Below are 18,234 nucleotides of genomic sequence, written 5' to 3' on the forward strand. Positions count from 1 at the left end.
TGTGGACTGACTGAGCTACTTGCTGACGAGATCAAATATGTGAATTCGTTGAGGCTACAATAAGACAGTGGATCGCAAAAGGAAAACTATTCCGCATGATATCGCGCCTGTAAACTGACTCCTAGTTGCGATCATATAAGCTCTGGCAGTCGAGCAGCGGAAACAAACATTCGTAGATTCGTTACATCGTGCATCCCTGGTCTTCTTCCATGTTCCTTGTATTGACTAACCTTCTACATCCTGATCTTCTTCCCTTCTGCAGCATGTACCCCGCCAATCGTAAAATCCGTAGTTCTGAACTTGCGTGCGGGTACTTTCCTTTCAAACAACTCATCGAGCTCTCCGAATGTCCTACCCTTCGGTTCGGGAAGCCGCCACCAACTCCACAAGATACCAAGCACGCTGGTACCGGCCCAGAAGAAGCCTGCTTTGGCACCCCATCCCCATGCTGTCGGGTTCAACATGCGTGGCGTGATAACATTGGTGATGATACCAGAGATGTTATAGCAGTTGCGCGCTATAACGATAGTTTTGCTCCTGAGGCGCGTTGACGGAATTTCTGAGACAAGAGAGTAACAGATAGGGCCTAGTGTCGCGTTGTAGGCTAGTGTAAAAGCGAGTAATAGCGCTGCGATGAACCAGTTCAGTGCTGTAGGATGCGCGTTCACCTCTTTGGAGGAGGTTCCCACTGCGGCTGACCGGACGACGACGAAGTTGTGGTGTTGGGGTATGCAAGCTAGTATGCCGATGAGTAGCACAAAGATGCATGTCATGACTTGGCCGGAGAGGTATAGTGTACGCCGCCCGAAGTGTGCCATCAGGGCCCAGGAGATGAAAACGCCAACAAGACCCAGGGCGAATTGGCCTAGTGAGAGAGTGAATGCGTGGGATGAGCCCAGACCAGCTTGTTCGTCTGGAAATGATTAGTATATCAGACATGTGGTGGGGGTGTACAGAGGTCTGGTGACTTACAGAAGTACGTGGAGAAGCCCATAAAGGTGCTACCACATAACGTCTGGATAATCCAGGCCATGCATGTAATCTCTGTTCGACGTTTATCCACTCCATTGAAGCAGTCTTTGTAGCTTGTACCACTCTGCATCTTTTTTTCTCTCTCGTTTGTCTGCATCATGGTCTCCATTGCGGCCCTCAGTGTCGTAGCGAATTCGTCGTCCGAAATCGTCGCTGGTTTTGTGCGAAGCCGACGTAGGGTTGCTCTCGCATCTTCGAAGCGATTCTGTCGGATGAGCCACCAAGGCGATTCGGGCGCAAACCAGACGGCGAAGGAAATCGGGATTAGAAAGATCCATTGTAGTGCGAAGGGAATGCGGTAGGACCAGGCCGTGGTATTGTCAATCATGCCGCGCATAACGATGGACGCTATTAGTTGGCCGAGTACCCAGCATGCGTTGACGTAGCTTGGGGTTGTTAGCGTTACAGAATTCTCATGGAACTTGAGAAGTCCAAGGAGAGGCTAGGCTGATACTCACGTTGTCAGGTAGGCCCTCAAGGCAACTGGGCAGATATCCGCAGCATATACTGTACATATGCATTGGAACATGCCCCAGGGCATACCTAGTAGACACTGACCTATCAACAGGACTGCCTTATCTGTAGCGAAGAAAGGCACAAGTATGAACAGGCTCATCGCCACCAATCCTACCATGAGTGTGTAACGGCACCCAATGCGCTCTGCCAGTGTTCCTGTAGCAAAGAGCCCTACGATCTGACCAGCCAAGCCGCCGTTCACGGGTGCGCTTTGCCATTCGGCGCTGATCTCGTACAGTCCGCTCGGTTGTAAGCTGCCGAACTGTTTTCGAAACGGTTGCATCGCGAATAGATTTGGTACGAGAATGGTAGAGAACCCTTCCATGACGAGTGTCATCGACAACAGCACCGACCATATTATCGCTTTGGGATAGAGGCGTATGCCTTCACGAAGCGACATAGAGCGTTCCGCTTCGTTGTTAGTCTCAACGATAGTTGCAGATACCTCTAACATTTGGTCTGTCGACTCGAGTTTCGGTATCGTTGGTACGAAGGTAAAAGTTTCTGTTGTGCTGTCGGAATTTAGCGCATCCGAGTGGCCTCGCTCCATGACCTGCTGATCAAAGTCGACGATACCATGTCGCTTCTGGTCCATAACAGATACCATAATGCCCTCGTCTGAGATTGTCTTGGATGGGAGCTCAAGCAACAGCGCTACTTGGAGGAAGCCAGAAGAAGGGAAAGAACTGTAATCCAGTCAAGAAAAGGGGTGATGACTGTCATACTCCAGATATGATGTACACGCGGGGATGCGGAGTCAGGAAGACCGCGGGGTCAAGAGGCATTGTGACGCAGGTTGACTAGAGAGCAGTCGGCGTGGCATCCCCATGACCTCAAATGAGCGAGCTAATTTGAGCAGAACCCTAGAATGAGTACACTAAGTGGACAATTGCGACAGGCAGCGGCGGAAGGTCGCATACACAGGCGGGCGGGCGGACGAGCGAGCGAGCGATGAGTCTCTCGACTAAGGCGTTAGCCGATCAAAAAAAGAGAACCGGTCAGAATTTGAAGGCATCGTGGTTGCAGGAATATCTAGTAGCTCAAGGTAGAACTGGTTGTCAGTAGTCGAGGTGATGCAAACACAGGTTGACTCCGAGGCAGCTTCAAGCTTTACGGTTAGCTGTTACGGGCTGGAAAGGAACACTCGACCGGCGTACCGTTATTGGCAAAGCCCAGGGAATGGTAGACTCCACAATATGACCCGTCCTCGTGTCGTTTAACCCAAATGCTAAGATCGGCGGGCAGGAATGCAGGAATCGATTGGTACATTTCACATCACCACCCAGTAGATATGAGCAGTGATGCTTGCCAATGTCTAGATCGCGTTAGCATGCTCCTTCAATGCGATACATGATGTTACATCGCGTGGTTGATCGGGAGGTACACTGTGCTGAAACATCGCAATGAATATGTCTGCGGAACGCTATGAGTAGGCTGCAGGTGAAATCGACTTAGGTATATTGGTATCGCGCAACTACCTCTTCAACGAAATTTCAAGTTTTTGACATGCTTCACTGCTTCGAAGCAGCAGCAGCTTCCTTCTCTTTCTTTTTGCGCTCGACCTCAGCCATCTTAGCCGCCTTCTTCATAGCATTCTTAGTCATCGGCTTTCCGTCAGCGTCCAACGTAGGGCCACCACTCTCAGTTTCCTGGGCCGGCTGTTCGAGCTTCGGCTTGGTAGGGTTGGGGTTACCCTTCCAATCTAACTTCCGCGGCCGGAGGAACTCATCTAGCATCTCGTCTGTGACCTTTGCTCTTGCTTCTTGGAACTGCTTGACGTACACAGTCATGATATCTACGCATTCCTTCTTCATCTCGCCGGTCAACAGCTCACCTTTACGGTAGTCTTCCGCTAGCTTCTTGAGCTTTTCGTCATCGTCTTCGAAGTAGGCGATGTATTGATACGGTACATCAATATCAGGGTTTCCACCCTTCTCGCGGTGGAGTTCTAGTGTTTCTTGGCCACCAGAGAAGGCCTTCGTGTTGATCTTGGTCTTGACCTGCTTCGGCGTATCGCTCATGTATATAGCAGTGTTGGCATCCGATGCACTCATCTTGCCACCAGCACCTTGCAATGAAGTCAGGAATTTGGAGTGGATAAGCGCTGGTTTTGGTGAGGGGAGATCCATCCGGTGGCAGTTCTCACGAACCAGGCGGAAGTAGGGGTCTTGATCAATGGCACAGGGGATCAGACAGGGCATGGAAGCGAGCTTCTTGGAGCGTTTGTAGGTCTTGTGATCTTCGCCCCAGATGAAAGGGTATGATGAAGCAAAAGCAGCAACACATTGCTTGGCTGCGAAGGCATTACTGCCAATGTTGGTTGAGCCATGGAAACCGAATGCGCCCCGTACTTGGTTGTTGGTTATCAATTTCTCGAACTCGGTGGTGTTGAGACTGAAGTGTCGGTTGTAGCCGGACGAGAAGAACTCGGAGTCAATGTACATGAAAGTCTTCTTGACGTCGAAACCAATGGCAATGATGTCCTTGGCGTTCTGCCGTGAAAACTCATAGACTTGCTCTTGCTTCAGCTTCTCCTTGAACAAGAACTTTTCGTCATCGGTCAACATGATGACTAGGGGAACGTCGAAGACATCTTGCAGCCACTTTGTGAACTCAAAGGGTATCGTGTGACCAATATGCATGGCATCGCTGCTAGGGCCGCGACCAGTGTATAGGAGGAAGTCGTCTCCGCGCTCATATGTATCCAGGATTAGCTCCAAATCACGGTGTGAGAAGAAGAGGCCTCTCCGTAACCAGCGATGCGGCTTATGGCCTGTGATGCGCTCGAATCGCTCAAGCAGCGGTTCGTCGATGAGCTTTGTGGCCCACTGCTTCGAGATGGCGACGTAGTCAAATTCTTTCTCGTTTCCCTCCTCATCGACTCCTGCTGAGACATCCCAGGGGTCAATCTTCTGCTCTGTTGCTTTTGAGACGGGCTGTGTCGCTGTATCGGCAAGTGATAGGGCGGCGACGGCCGGGGGCTCGGGCTCAGTCATTGTGGCGGTTGTGTTGAAGTCCGAGTTGAGGGTTGTACGGTGTGCTGTGGAGAGATCCCAACCGAGGTAAACAATGGGGGAGTCTATGTGTTGCGGTTCTTTAGTGTTGAAGTTGACTCACTATTCGACAATTAAGGACCCCACTTCAATTTGGCGTTCCTGCCTAGGCCTAGAGCTGCCCCGCACTGCGCCACATGCACGCGCCACGACTCAGCCACGTCGGCGTTGGCGGGAGGAGATGCCGACGGCATGTCAGCAAAACTCGTCATGGCACCATGGTCGTGAGAGCTCCAGGCGTTTCTATCCTTGATCGTCACACCACCTATACCGACGTACCGCCTTACCCCACCTCAACGCGACTCACCGGCTTGTCCAATTGTCACATCGCAGTTGGATGTGCTTGACGATGCGACTCTATCATCTGAGATAGAAGACCGCGCGTTACAGGCTGCCTTGAGCTCCTACCTACTACAATCTTACTTCTACCGTCTTCTACCGCCAAACCACGCCCAAAGAGACTCCGATTTGACCACTGGGACGCCAACATGGTCAAATTCTACTCTTCCAACGAGACTTACTCGTACCCTTTCCCTGCCGTCTCACTCGCCTACTTCCTCCGCTACCCGAATCCTTACTCCACTCACGTGCTTTCCACCGACACCATCGCCCGTCACTACGATGCCGAGACCCAGCGCCTAACAACCATTCGCCTCCATTTAAAACGCTCAAAGCTTCCCTCCGCTGTCCTCAAGCTTGTACCACGGTCTCTACTTGGCGCCTCGGCTGGCGGAGAATCGCAGACTTACATTCTTGAAAAGTCAGTTGTAGATATCAAGGAAGGATGGATGGACACTGAGTCACGGAACCTCGAATGGACGGGTGTCCTATCTGTTGTAGAGAGGCAGAAGTTCGTGCGTCCCTCGCCGTTAGTGTCTGAGGACATGAAGATGCGACAGGGCATGGAGGGCACTGCACATCGTCATGGCTTCATCAACTTTGGCGGCAAGGGGGCTGGTGCCAAAATTGAAGATTCCGGTGAGACTACCGACGTCACAAGCTCTGTCACACTACACAGTCACATTGGCGAGACCTGGAAGAAGAAGCGTGAGGCCGCAAAGGAGGACGCTGTGGAGGACGAACAGCCACAAAAAATGGGCTTCTTGCGAAGCTGGGGCACCGCGGCCCTGCAGCGCAACATCGAGAAGATCGGTCTCACGCGTGCGCAACGAAGCCAACCCAACGCGCGTGAAGGCATGAAAGTCGTTTTGGAACGTATGCGGGAAGGCGGCCTTGTTGGGGTACTGGAGGGCATGCGACAAGACCGCGAAGCCATCCTCGCCGGCCGCCCACTGGCGGCTCCAAGGGCAATTAACAAGGACGAATAAATTGCCTGCCACTCAAAACAAAGGGTGGCTTATAGCCACTCGATCGAATAACGAGTCTCATGTTTTCGATATGAATATTCAGCGATGGCGCAACGGTCTCTCTCCCTACTTTGTTTCCTTTCATCATCTCCTCGCTCTCGGGATCAGTTGAGCTGGGTTCTGTGTTACTATTACGCTTCTCACGTTGCATTGTGTCTTGGCTTGGAACGATAGCAACTATATTGAAGCGATAGGTGATTCTTTTGTACCATACGGCGAGTTTTGTAGGCGTCATGTCTTTGCAATTTCAACCGTAAAATTCAAGAAGTCTATTCCAGCCCTGTGTTCTACTGTGGCTCAAGTTGTGAACTCCAACGTTGGTCGTTCATTCTACTTCGCTGTTGCCCACTCCCACTTGCTTGTATGGCTCTTTCAGTTGTAGCAGCTGACTGCCTTTTCCATAGTATTAACGTCAGTCAACGCAGTAACAGACTACCTAACATCTTCCCTTCGCCTTGCGCGATGCCACCTACATGCCCTTGCATGAGAGAGTCGTTCCTGCTCCCATCTCACCTCGTTTTCCAATCTCAAAAGCCCACTATCGATATGTTTGCGCCATGCGACATTACAAGTATATCGGCTACCACAAGTATCAGCTCTGAATACCTACTACCGCCACTGTCTGACTTTGACGACTCAGAACGCTCAACAACGGACGATCCTATACAAAGCAATGATGTCTTAATACCTCACGAACGGCCTAAAGAACTCGATCGCTTTGAGAAAAGTTAGTCTGATAGCCAAAGTTCACACTCAAAGCGCTACTGAAAAACAACTATAGTCTACAGAGGATATGATGCCTACCATTCCCAAATCCGCAAATTAGACTGGCTCAAAAGCCACCACGGATACACCACCTCCCCCGAAGTCTCCAAACACGCCGAATGGCTCACTGAAACCCTCCACGCAATCGTTGCTCGATGGGAAGAGATCCTACCGTACATCGCCCAGCCTTATCCTAGACCACCGAACAGCCTTTCCGCTTTCTCCTAGGACGCGATTCCGGAACCACCACTGGGAGGAGAGGACCTACTCATACTACGTGACGGCCTAGAGGTCAGAGGCAGAGCTATGATGGGCCGGCCTTTTGTGGAAAACAGGGATATACTGGCGGAAATTGCTCTCCCTGGCTTTGGCAAGACGCGGATTCTCAAGGTGTTCAAGCTATTTGAGATACAAGAGCTCGCTTTGCATTCTTGCTTTGTTCGCGATCTGGTTCTAGGATTGGACAAGTTGGAAAGTGCTTGTAGGGAGCATGGGGTTAGGTTTATGAGTGCAGGGCTGGTGGGCCCTGTGGATGTGCTAGTTGACGCAGAAGGAGGTGGTGCGTTGGGTCTTACTCCTCCGGCGATAGGAGGTATTGGTGGACCTTTTGATGTGGAAGGTCCATCTCAACCTTGAGTACGTAGGAAAATGGTAGATGCATGCCATGGCAGAGTATAGTAGTGCGGAGGAACGCTGACCTTATATGCATTGGCCGGCAGTACTGATAAGTATCAAGATGTGGATCGCATCGTGATTGCATGACTGTGAGCTCGCGCCTTTCTGAAAAGGGTCAGTGAGGGTGAGGGGGAAGCGGGGCAGGGTCGGAGCTCAGCCTCAGTCTCAGCCTCCAATATCATCCCGTGGTCGTTTCGCTCAGCCGTACAGCCAGCAGTCTTGGTCTCAGTTTCCCTGCTCGGTGCTGCATTGTCATCATACCTCTCACATCCATCTTCATGCTTGCTGATCAGAGTTCGTTATCTTGCTACCCTCTTCCTCTACCGCGTTTCCTATCACTAGGAAAGGTATCACCATCATTTTGTCACGCATCCGATGAAAAGTACTTAAGCGCCAGACCAAGATAGGTGTTCAGGCCTCCATTCTTTTGCACCTGTTCACGAGCTTGGGTTTTCTTCTCATTCTGCCGCTCATCGTGCGTGCGATTACATTACACAAACGCAAATCATGTACCTTATCAACACCACTACCATCGAGATCCATCCATTCCACGGCAATATCCCCAAATACGTCATCTTGTCACATACATGGGGCGATGACGAAGTCACATTCGAAAGTATGTACAAGCCCGACGCATTGACGAAAGCCTTGGAGGGTTATGCGAAGATCAAGAAGTGCTGCGAGCAGGCGAAACAGGATGGTTACAGCTGGGCTTGGGTGGATACCTGTTGCATTGACAAGAGAAGCAGTGCTGAGCTCTCGGAAGCAATCAATTCAATGTACAGATACTACTGGGAGGCTGAGAAGTGCTACGCATACCTCTCTGATGTGTATATTGGAGAGGATGAACTTATGAAAGACGACAAAACTCTTAGATTGAATAAACTTGGTGTCGGAAAGAGACCTGGATGGATGTACGTTATCTACAATGACTTCGCCAGACTCTCAAGCTCTTTGGAAACGCCCCAACGAATACCCGCGTTCGAAGATTCAAGATGGTTCAGGAGAGGCTGGACACTCCAAGAGCTCCTCGCTCCAGCGACGCTTGAGTTCTACAATCAAGAATGGAACATGATAGGTACGAAATCGAGTCTGGCAGTTTTCATCGAAGCGGCGACCAAGGTGCAGATTCAATATATCCTCGACAGGAATACCATCAAATGGGCAAACATAGGACTTCGTCTCAGTTGGGCATCTGAGAGACAAACTACACGAGACGAAGATATAGCTTATTGCTTATTCGGAATCCTTGAAGTCAATATGCCACTGCTTTACGGAGAAGGAAAGCGGGCGTTTCACAGATTGCAAGTCGAACTTCTCAAAACCACGATGGATCATACCATATTTGCATGGTCATCGAATCGAGGATATGATAGTTTGAACCACCCCTCGTTCAGATACGCTGGTTTTTTAGCTACATCACCAAGGGGTTTCCAATACGCAGATTTGGCTGATGTTCAACCATGCTCGCCGCGAACAATACAGGGTAGCACGCACGACGTCACAAACGTGGGACTTCGTATCGTTCTTCCTTGCATTGACGTCGGTCCTGAAACACTTGTAGCAGTACTAAACTGCCAGCGAGACAAAAATATGCTGATTGGGGTTCGATTGCAGCGACTGGGCGACCAGCGCTTCGTGAGGGACCTGCATGAAGGCTTATCGGCTGTAGATGGTTCAGAAGCTCTGAAAGCAGAACTCAGAGAAATATTCATACTCACAGAACTGGACAAAGAACTTGTTGCGGAAGACAAAGATCGCAGGGATGATACACTTGAATCTCATCCGTGTACATTCAAGATCAGGGCTTCGAAATACGTAGAGATGACTGCTAACAAAATGGTGGCTTTGTATAGGGCTCGACGCGGAGGTCTCCAGAGTCAGACGTTGCCGGTCTGGGGAGATGATTCTGAGATATCATTTGAAAATCATCTACAACCGCTTGAGGCCGTTGGAATAGTTTTCGTCTATGGTGGGGTCAACCTCACAATCATCCTTGGTCACCGACAAGGCAGCCCATGGCTGAATGTTCTTGCAAACAATTGGCATGTGACGAAACCTGTAGATAGACCGCTGTCGCTGAGAGGGTTGGAGAATGGTTCGGAGTTGACGAAGTCCATCGACTGCTCAATGAAACAGTTAGAAGTGGGCATGAAAGCGGGTCAGCCGTCAAAATTTTGCCGAGACCATGCAATTCTCAATATCGATTCGACACGCGCGCTTGTGGTTCGAGCCAGGAAGACGTTAGATTCGCAAGGATTTACTCGCTGGCAACTAGATGTCACTTTCCGTCATCGAGACGGGTCACCTCTTATCCGCAAATGAATACGCATCAGAAGCAATGCTCGATACAACAGACTTTACGATTTCTTCAGATTGTTCACTCTACAGGTCAAGGACAACATATTTCAGACAATAAAGTGCGCATGTGATATCTGTTCAATAGGCTTGTGAGCATATAGGTAGCTTGAGTGATAGCAAAGTCTAAGCATAAGCCAACCTCTCCTCCGTCCACCCTGGCCTCAAGTACTCCGAGTCGAACCTCGAGCTCCAACTACTCTCAATCGCATACTCCTGCACAAGCTGCACGTCAACTTGTGCACCCTCCTCTGACTGCGCCCATACGCTCAGACCAATCACATTGTCACCTGAGTAGTTGAGGATACCCGGTGGGACAGGGAACTTGATCTCGTTTCCGACATACGGGTTGAAGCGCGCATATTGGTAGCCATTAACGAAGAGCTGTGCACGGATAGTCTTAGAGCCAACGGCGTTGAATACAAAAGCGAAAGAGGCATCGACCTCAGCGGGGACGTCGAGAGGGATGGTGGTGCGGTAGAACTTGATGTCTGCACCCTCGAAACCGGTGGATGGTGAACCGGACGCCCATTCAGAGTCGTCGAAGCCGGGGAGATGCCATCCGAGACGCTCGGCTGTGAGACCGCCTTCAGCGAGAGGTCCACGTACTGGGTCGAGAAGCTCGGTTTCGCCACCTGCTTCACCGGCAATTTTCCAGGATGTGAAGTTTGCGCCTTCTAGAGTAGCACGGAGGATACCGCGGGGATCGGTAGCACCACCACGGAGGTCGTGACCAGTGTTGTCCTGTGCGACGAGCAAGACGTTGGTGCTGTTCTGGTGCAGAGTTGCGTTGGCGAACGACAATGTCATGTTGCCAACGCCAAGGGTGGTGTTACCCAACCATGAACCAACTAGCTCACCGTTCAACCATGCGCTCCAGCCAAAAGCGAGACCACCCTGAACGGAGAGCTGCACACCAGTAGCTGCGCCATCGAAGTAACCACGGAAGAGGTGGAAACTGTTATGGAAGCCGTATTCGTCAACATAGAGAACAGGCAGGGTGTCGGGCTTTGTCGGGTTGGGAGTGGTAAGATGGTCGGCGACAACCCACGCGGCACCGCTGTCATCGTACTCTGGCGTCTTCTCTGGGAGTCCTTCGTTCATCTTCCAGTTTTCCAGGGAAGGGAGGTTGATAGTACCGTTGAATGCAGCGACGTGGGCTTTCAAGCTGCCGTATGATGTTCGAGAAGTCACTAGCTCCTTTCCGTTCCAAGAAAGTGTCTGCGCACTGCCAGCGGCAAAGACTTCGATGTTCGTGCTGTTCATGATGTCTCCCTTGAGAGCGAGAACACCAGCATCTAGAGCGACACTGCGGACGAGGTATGGGCCCTGAACAAGCACCGATTGGTCAACCGGCGCGAAAGGGTCGTTTGACAGGTTGGGAGCCCAGAACAAGTAGGCGGTGGGTTTGTCAGCAACAACAACCTTCACGCCATTGTCGAACTGGTACACATTCATGCCGGAAACCTTCTGGATGTTGGTTGTGAGACCGTGGGCTTCTGCATGGAAGGTCGCGTTCGAGCTGGTTCCGTTGCTGGCTAAAGAGCCCTTGGAAGCACCCTTGACGTGGAACTCAACAGACTCGCCGACACCAGTGGACAGTACAACGACTGGCTTAGAATCGATTATGGCATATGTGAGAACCTCAGCGGTAGAGTAGGTGAGGGTGTTGTTGCCCATGGCGAAGTCTGTAACAAGGATCTTGGACTGGTGACCATCAAGAACAATCGAACCGGCGTGCTGTGGAATAGTCAGGTTTCCTACCGAGGTGCTAACGTGAAGCTTGAACGACTCCTTAGTGGCGGAAGAAGAGGTCGAGTGGATCGTAACGTAGAAAGCAGCGTTGGTAAGGGGGTTGCGGAGCTCACTAGCCTCAACAGCGGAGTTTGTACTGTATGAGCTCGAGTTACCGAGACGGTTGGTGACGGTGAGATCGTCGGCAACGCGGGTGAACATAGCCAAGTTCTTAGTTTCGTAGTACTTTGCGCCGATCTCACGGTTCTCGCTAATCGGGCTGCTGTAGTCGTAGGAGGTAGCTGTGACAGGAGCAGCTAGAGCACCCCAGTTGGTTCCTCCGAACATCATGTAGAGTGAGACTGCGGTTACACGCTGAGAGATAAGGTTGCGGTAGAAGAGATTTGCGAAGTCAGCTCCAATGTCGCCGGGGCAGCCACCCTCAGGTCCACCCCAGGGGTTGTAAGATCCACCCTGGAATTCTGGGAAGAAGGATGGTTGAGTGGGAGAAACTTCAACAAAATGGTCGTAGTAGTCGATGACCTGGTAGGCTACGTATTCTCCGTTGGTCCCAGTGCATTCGTCAAGGTTGCAAGACCAGCAAGACGGGTAGCTGTCCAATCCAGCAACATCGACATTGCCAACAGCGCCGGGCGCAAAGTCTTTACTCCAGCTCTTGGTGTTCATGTTGGGGTCGTTGTGAATAAGAGGAACATCGATACCGTGGGCTCGTGCAGAGTCCTCCAGTGCTTGCATGTATCGTCCGGCAGCGTCGTTGGGAATCTTCTCTTTGGTATCCTCCCACTGCTCGCCATACTCGTTCTCGATCTGGTAGACAAGTGCATTGCCACCTTTGGTTACAAGATGCTTGGAGGTGAGTTCAGAGAACTTAGCGAAGTAAGGGTCCAAGGCTTGGAGGTATCTTGGATCGTCATTTCGGAGCTCTCCGTACGCTCCAGTGGTGAGCCACAGCGGGAAGCCTCCAGCATTGGCTTCAGCGTTGACATAAGGGCCTGGTCTGGTAATAACGTACAAGCCAACGCGTTCCGCAATCTCGAAAAGCTTGGTGAAGTCGTGGGCGCCGCTCTCAAAGTCCAGTGTCTGGTTGTTTGCGCTGTGGTAAGCCCAGTTGCCATAGAAGGCGAAAGCCGTGAAGCCTAATCATTGTTATTTCCGACTAATGGTGCGTGGCGAATGTATTAACTTACCCGCTGCCTTGATCTTCTCCAACAGATCTTCCCAAACCTCGTAGACAGGAATGCGCCAGTAGTGAATCTCTCCAGAGAAGACAAAGAGACGTTTTCCATTGACCTTGAAGGAGTAATGGTCCCACTGCACAACGTCGTTCAGACCATTGTCGTGTAAGGGCCAAGCACTAGGTGTGTTGTTTTGAGCATTGACACCAGGGCCATTAGGTAGAGTAGCCAATGAAGACAAGGCCGAGAGCCACGAGAGCCCTACGAGAGACTTCATGATGGATGTAGGATGAAGATGTCGAGGCCAATGAGCGCTGCCACCGTTGTATCGGACATGCTGAGGGTTTATGAGCAGTACGCAGGTACCGAACCCCAGCCGTCCCCGAATTACGAATAAGGCGCTAATGCTGCGCTATGATAGAATGCATCGTGGGTTGCGGGGATGTCAAGGTCGTCTCAATGGTGGAATTGAGATGCCCTTCTGTGAACGCTCCACTGGGTGCGCCGAGGCCCGGGTAAACGTAGTCAACTTAGCATCGGAGGCGGATGGATTGCGCAGACAGGTTAGCATCGCGGAGATCTTACGTTGTTTCCGTTCTTCCAAGACGAGGAACAGGAAACCGGGGAAAGTGTAGAAAGATTTGCGCGATCATGACATGGTGTGGAGTGCTTGGAAGACGGGGGTTAGTCCAGAATGAGCTCGGTTGGTACTCATCTCCGACATGGACCGGTCGACACCGTATCTTCGGCCTCCGCAGCGATGCATCAATCAGAGCTTCTGTTGATGAAAAGTCAACTACCAGATCCTCAAGCTCTCTTGTTGAGATGACACAACTTGTTTCCTGCTGGAAAATGATGAAGTGTGACATGAAAGCTTCGGGATAGATGCAGCCGACCGGGCGTGATTGACCTACATCTCTCGGTACAACCGCTGCATGAGCAGACCGACGTACATTGATGGCAAGGAATGCCCTGCTTGTGTTCACGATGCAAGATATCAAGACAACCGTCGAGCTAAACGTCCACAGAACGTAGAGGACGATCAGTCATTACCGAGGTAGCTCTGAGCTACGCGATGGCTGGGATAAGTACCCATCCCGAAACGTCAGGAAGAGCATGTCAAACATTAATTCATTCTAGTATTTCTGCATAGTGACTACGAGCAAGTAACGGAACAGATGAACGGATGCAAATAATACGTGTTGCTTGTGATTGATCGTTGCATTCGTATGAAGCTCAAGAGTAGTTAGGTAGCTTCCCCTCCAAATGAGCACGGGCATTGACCCTCAATAAGCCAGCCACCCTAAAAAGCGCGCCTGAGAACCCATGCTCCAGTTTCTACCGCGACACACTATTCCTTACAACAAGTGACTGTACAAAACTTCATAGGCTATTCTACGTGTGATAATTTACTCGTTGTCCCTGACATCGATGATAGTCGACTTGAACTTGCGAGCGGAGACCTTGCGGTTAAACAGAATGTCGAGCTCACGGTATGAGCGGCCCTTCAGCTCGGGAAGGCCAAAGTACGCGCTGACAAAGCAGACGCAAGCTGTACCGCCCCATACGTATCCACACTTACCAGCCATGTTCCAGCCGGTGGGGTTGAGCATCTGCGAGGCTAAGTAGATCATGGGAATTTCCGCGACGTAGTATGCAGCACGACCAACACCAGTGCTCAAAGCGCGGAGACGGATTGAAGATGTTTCGGCAATGATCGAGTATGAGATTGGACCCATAGTTCCTGCGAAGACGAACGAGATGAGGATACCTAGACACGCTTGGGCGTAGTTGGTTGCTTGGTTCTGGGGAATCGAGGCGCAGATTCCAAGGATGAAGAGCAGGCAGACGTTGACGGCAGTACCCCCAAGATAGATTGTTCGACGGCCGAACCAGTTGCTCAGTGGCCACGCGCAGATGTTGGCAACTAGCTGCAGACACGAGTTGATCAGGTTAAGCTTGAAAGAGAAGTCGGAAGACATTCCAGCCTGCTCGAAGAAGAAGGTCGCCTGGTTGGCAATCAAGTTACCAGCGAAGTTTTGCGATGCGTAGATCAAGCAGGTGATGAGTGTTCGGCGAAGATCGGTTCCCTTGAGGAGGTCAAGGAGAGAAGGCTCACCACCTTTGTGAGCTTCAATCTGCACTGTGCGCTCCATCATAGCAAGCGTGTCTTCGGCGGCCGCCTGTGTTCCGTTCCTGCGACCGAGGCGCTTGATGGACTTCAGCGCCTGTTCTTTGCGCCCTCTACGCACAAGCCACCATGGCGACTCGGGTGCGAAGAATACAAGGACCATGAGAGGGGTGGGGAAAACCCACTGTAGTGCCAGAGGACCTCGCCATGCCCACTCGTCATTGCGCTTGTTATAGCTGTAGGTGGCGGCGGCGACGATGATGCTACCGATCGACCAAGACATCTGGAGAGTGGCTGTGCAAGCACCACGGAGGACGAGAGGGACAACCTCACTTGCGTAGGCAGGCGAGTTGGCGATAAACATGCCCCATGGAATGCCTTCGAAAGCTTGTCCGATGACAAGAACAGCGAGTGAATCAGCGAAGAAGGAGATGAAGATGGTCGCATTCATGAGAGTGAGAGCCAAGAGGGTCGTCCACCGGTAACCAAGACGATTGGTGATGGGACCAGCGAGGAATACTCCAATAAAGGCACCGCATTGGCCGGCTTGGAATAGTGAACTCTGCCACTTGGTAGGAATGGTTTTGCCGACTTCGCCAGCGACTTGGACACCGTATCGTTCTTTGAATGCGCCGAGAGCAACGAAGTTACCGTTCAAGAACATGTCGAAAGACTCCATGACCTGTTTGGTGTCAGCAACGACCTGATAAGGACGCTAAGAGAGCGCTAAGACTTACGATAGTAAAGCAGAAGATGAAAGCCCAAAAGCAGGCCATAGGATGGTCCTTGACTGCTTCCCACATGCCCATATCATGCTCGCGGTTTTCAGCTGCCTGAGCATCTGTCATGAGCTCCTTGTCTTCAAAGATCTCCGCTTGATGGCTGAGGCTCTTCTCCAAGGCGCCATCGTCAGCCGCAAGGGTAGCATCTCGCTTGGGCTCGGTAAAGCCCGTCATTCTCAGTTAGCGTGCAGTGTTATTGGACGCCACGAAAAGCGAAGAACGAATAAGCAAAGGCCGATGAAGCCAAGCAGACATGGTGAGCTTGGGAGAGCTTATATACTCAACGCACTTTTGGAGTGGGCCTCGGCGTGGGTACACTCTGCTATCAAGCCCACGGGGCCCCGCGACAAGCTTTCAAGGATGCTTGTCATTTTCATGGGTCCTTATTGGTGGGTCCTTGGGGTAGGAAGAGGCCGGGGTCCGAGCAGAGCCGCGTAGGACTATCTAGCCGGAACCGTAGTCACTTGCAGTGTTCCTATTGATGCGAAATTCGAAAGCTAACAAGCAGAAGTAGCTTGTTTAGGTGAGCTTGCCGTATAACGGCGGTCGGACAAGCTGTGCAGTACTCGTCTTGCGGAAGTACTCCTTGTTGTGTATTAGTGAGGCTGAATAACGGGTGTAGAACGTTGCTAGACCTCGTGTACGCCGCGTGTGGCTCCGGGTCGGATAGGTTGTTAAGGAAGGAATACCGAGGTCGGATTCGAGGAAGTATGGTAGCATCGCTGGGGCTCTACGAACATCTAACGGGCATCTAGAGAGGAGACCTTTTCCACTTGAGTGAGGCGCGATCGAAATCGACTCCAGATGAGAACCTGAGGACTGCAAAGCTGGCCGCATAGAATCGTGTCCAACCCACAAATCAAACGCTCGGTTGACCTAAAATCACCTGTTTGACACGACTAGACTCGTGCGAGCGGCGAATATCGGGAACTATGGCTAGTCCTGGCAAGCGCCGGTGGGTCACGAAACAGTCTGGGTCCTCATTAACATGTCATGCAACACACGCATACCATTGAATCCTCCTTGTGGCAATGCCCGTTAGACAAGGCGCAGATATCGTAAATAAGAAACACACGAGTTGAACGTCAACGTCAACACAAGATAAACGAGTGCAGCAACCACTGAATTGTCTAGACGTGTGATGCTCCGTTTTACTGTTACCCTTCGGTGAAGGAACATGAATGCTGCTTGTTATGAGCAGTAATCATTGTCGCGGCACTGTAAGGAATGATTTTGGGCTAGAACTTCTACGAGTAAGATCGTCAAGTATCAGAACTTGAGCATGCAGGCCGCTTCTAGGAAGCGGTCCGCATACCAGTCTCGACACTACCTACGTAGAGACGAACTAGCGTATTGCTTTAGGGATGACCAGTTCCAGACCATGGCCGCGGGAGTGTACTGCGATCCGAGTACCACGTAGCTGGATCGCTACGAAGTATGATGTAGCAGCCAATGATACGCATCGCAGTAGTGAACCAGGTCTATGTTCTAACATCAGCCTGACTTATCATGTAGGCGCTGATACGTGTGGGGTTTAGTCCAGCACTGGCTGGCTTGCATTGCGCACTTACGAGACTGAACCATCCGCCACCAGTCGTGTAGCAAAAGGGCTGTGCAAGGGGGCTGATTAGTTTCGAATGCATGCGCATATTGTATACGCGAAAGAGCCATCTGCCACTGATTGTATGTCAGCATTACGGCCCTTGGCACCTTCAAATCGTTGTGGTAGTGATTCGTAGTTGTAGTCCTGCGTCCACTTCATCAGGCATTGCGACGGTCTCTTATTCGTGGAAGTTCTGTATTGTGGATCTGTTCCTTTACGTTTATGATAAAGACAGCTTTTTTTCCATACTCCAGATAATCGAGCAAATGATCATTTTAGTAGGGTTTGTCTTATCACCTTGTCTTTCTCTTCCTGTCAAAATCCTACCAACGTATCTGTAGGCTTCTAATGGATCCTTTTGGGTTTCCAAAGGAATATACTTGAACACATCCCAGAGCCGTGTCAGTTCGATGTCGTGACCTAAGAGAATGCTCTTGGATCACAGCTTTGAGAGGGAAAATGATTTGTTCATGCTGTATGATGAGAGGTTTTTATTTAGCTAATCGAAACACCGGTATTGAACGGTGAAACATGGTATCTGGGGTACGGTCTAGCAAACACGAGCTCGTTTGCACACATACTTGCTTCCTTAGCGCCATCGTGCTCAGATCATAGGCAGCTTGCCATAGGGACATTTGACAGCGTCATGATGAAGTCGAAGTCTTAATTCGTCAACCCTAGAGGGATACTATAGCGCGCATCTTCGTAGGAAATATCGAGTTAACGCACATGTCGTCTATCAGTATCAATGCATGTTCTCGGCGAGTGTCAATGTTCTGAACTGAGAATAGGGCGGTTCTATCGACATGCCACAAAAACGCCACGGCGGCGCGGTCGCGGTCAAACAGACAAGAGAAAGCGAAAACGTGTCACTGCAGCAAGGTCTGACAATCAAACTTGCACGCAGCCTGTGAAAATAAAAGTATGCGAGTGGCATGGGGATGTTGGGGGAGATGCAGGCTAACTTACTACAGAAGCTAGCTGTTGCTAGTGTGCGGTAGCACCGCACAGGTCCGCTTCGT

At 51.0% G+C, this 18,234-nt stretch overlaps 5 protein-coding genes across 5 annotated transcripts; 1 reads left to right on the forward strand and 4 right to left on the reverse strand.

Moving 5' to 3' along the window:
- Positions 1–233: 233 nt before the first annotated feature.
- Positions 234–2,333, reverse strand: ALTATR162_LOCUS3761 (uncharacterized protein; the record flags this gene model as incomplete). Its single annotated transcript, XM_043311369.1, has 4 exons — positions 234–913; positions 973–1,418; positions 1,491–2,234; positions 2,290–2,333. 4 exons carry the CDS (start codon positions 2,331–2,333, stop codon positions 234–236), a joined length of 1,914 nt encoding a protein of 637 aa, XP_043167304.1.
- A 726-nt stretch (positions 2,334–3,059) lies between these two features.
- ALTATR162_LOCUS3762 (uncharacterized protein) lies at positions 3,060–4,544 on the reverse strand (the record flags this gene model as incomplete). Its single annotated transcript, XM_043311370.1, has 1 exon — positions 3,060–4,544. The coding sequence occupies one exon, from the start codon at positions 4,542–4,544 to the stop codon at positions 3,060–3,062; it is 1,485 nt and encodes a 494-aa protein (XP_043167305.1).
- Positions 4,545–5,089: 545 nt separating this feature from the next.
- On the forward strand, positions 5,090–5,929 carry ALTATR162_LOCUS3763 (uncharacterized protein; the record flags this gene model as incomplete). Its single annotated transcript, XM_043311371.1, has 1 exon — positions 5,090–5,929. The coding sequence occupies one exon, from the start codon at positions 5,090–5,092 to the stop codon at positions 5,927–5,929; it is 840 nt and encodes a 279-aa protein (XP_043167306.1).
- A 3,963-nt stretch (positions 5,930–9,892) lies between these two features.
- On the reverse strand, positions 9,893–12,973 carry ALTATR162_LOCUS3764 (uncharacterized protein; the record flags this gene model as incomplete). The annotated part of the gene is made up of 2 exons (XM_043311372.1): positions 9,893–12,657; positions 12,709–12,973. The coding sequence occupies 2 exons, from the start codon at positions 12,971–12,973 to the stop codon at positions 9,893–9,895; spliced, it is 3,030 nt and encodes a 1,009-aa protein (XP_043167307.1).
- Positions 12,974–14,105: 1,132 nt separating this feature from the next.
- Positions 14,106–15,783, reverse strand: ALTATR162_LOCUS3765 (uncharacterized protein; the record flags this gene model as incomplete). Its single annotated transcript, XM_043311373.1, has 2 exons — positions 14,106–15,509; positions 15,565–15,783. 2 exons carry the CDS (start codon positions 15,781–15,783, stop codon positions 14,106–14,108), a joined length of 1,623 nt encoding a protein of 540 aa, XP_043167308.1.
- Between the last annotated feature and the right edge of the window lie 2,451 nt (positions 15,784–18,234).

The sequence above is a fragment of the Alternaria atra genome (genome assembly GCF_907166805.1).
Source record: "Alternaria atra isolate CS162 genome assembly, contig: 23, whole genome shotgun sequence".
Taxonomy (NCBI): domain Eukaryota; kingdom Fungi; phylum Ascomycota; class Dothideomycetes; order Pleosporales; family Pleosporaceae; genus Alternaria; species Alternaria atra.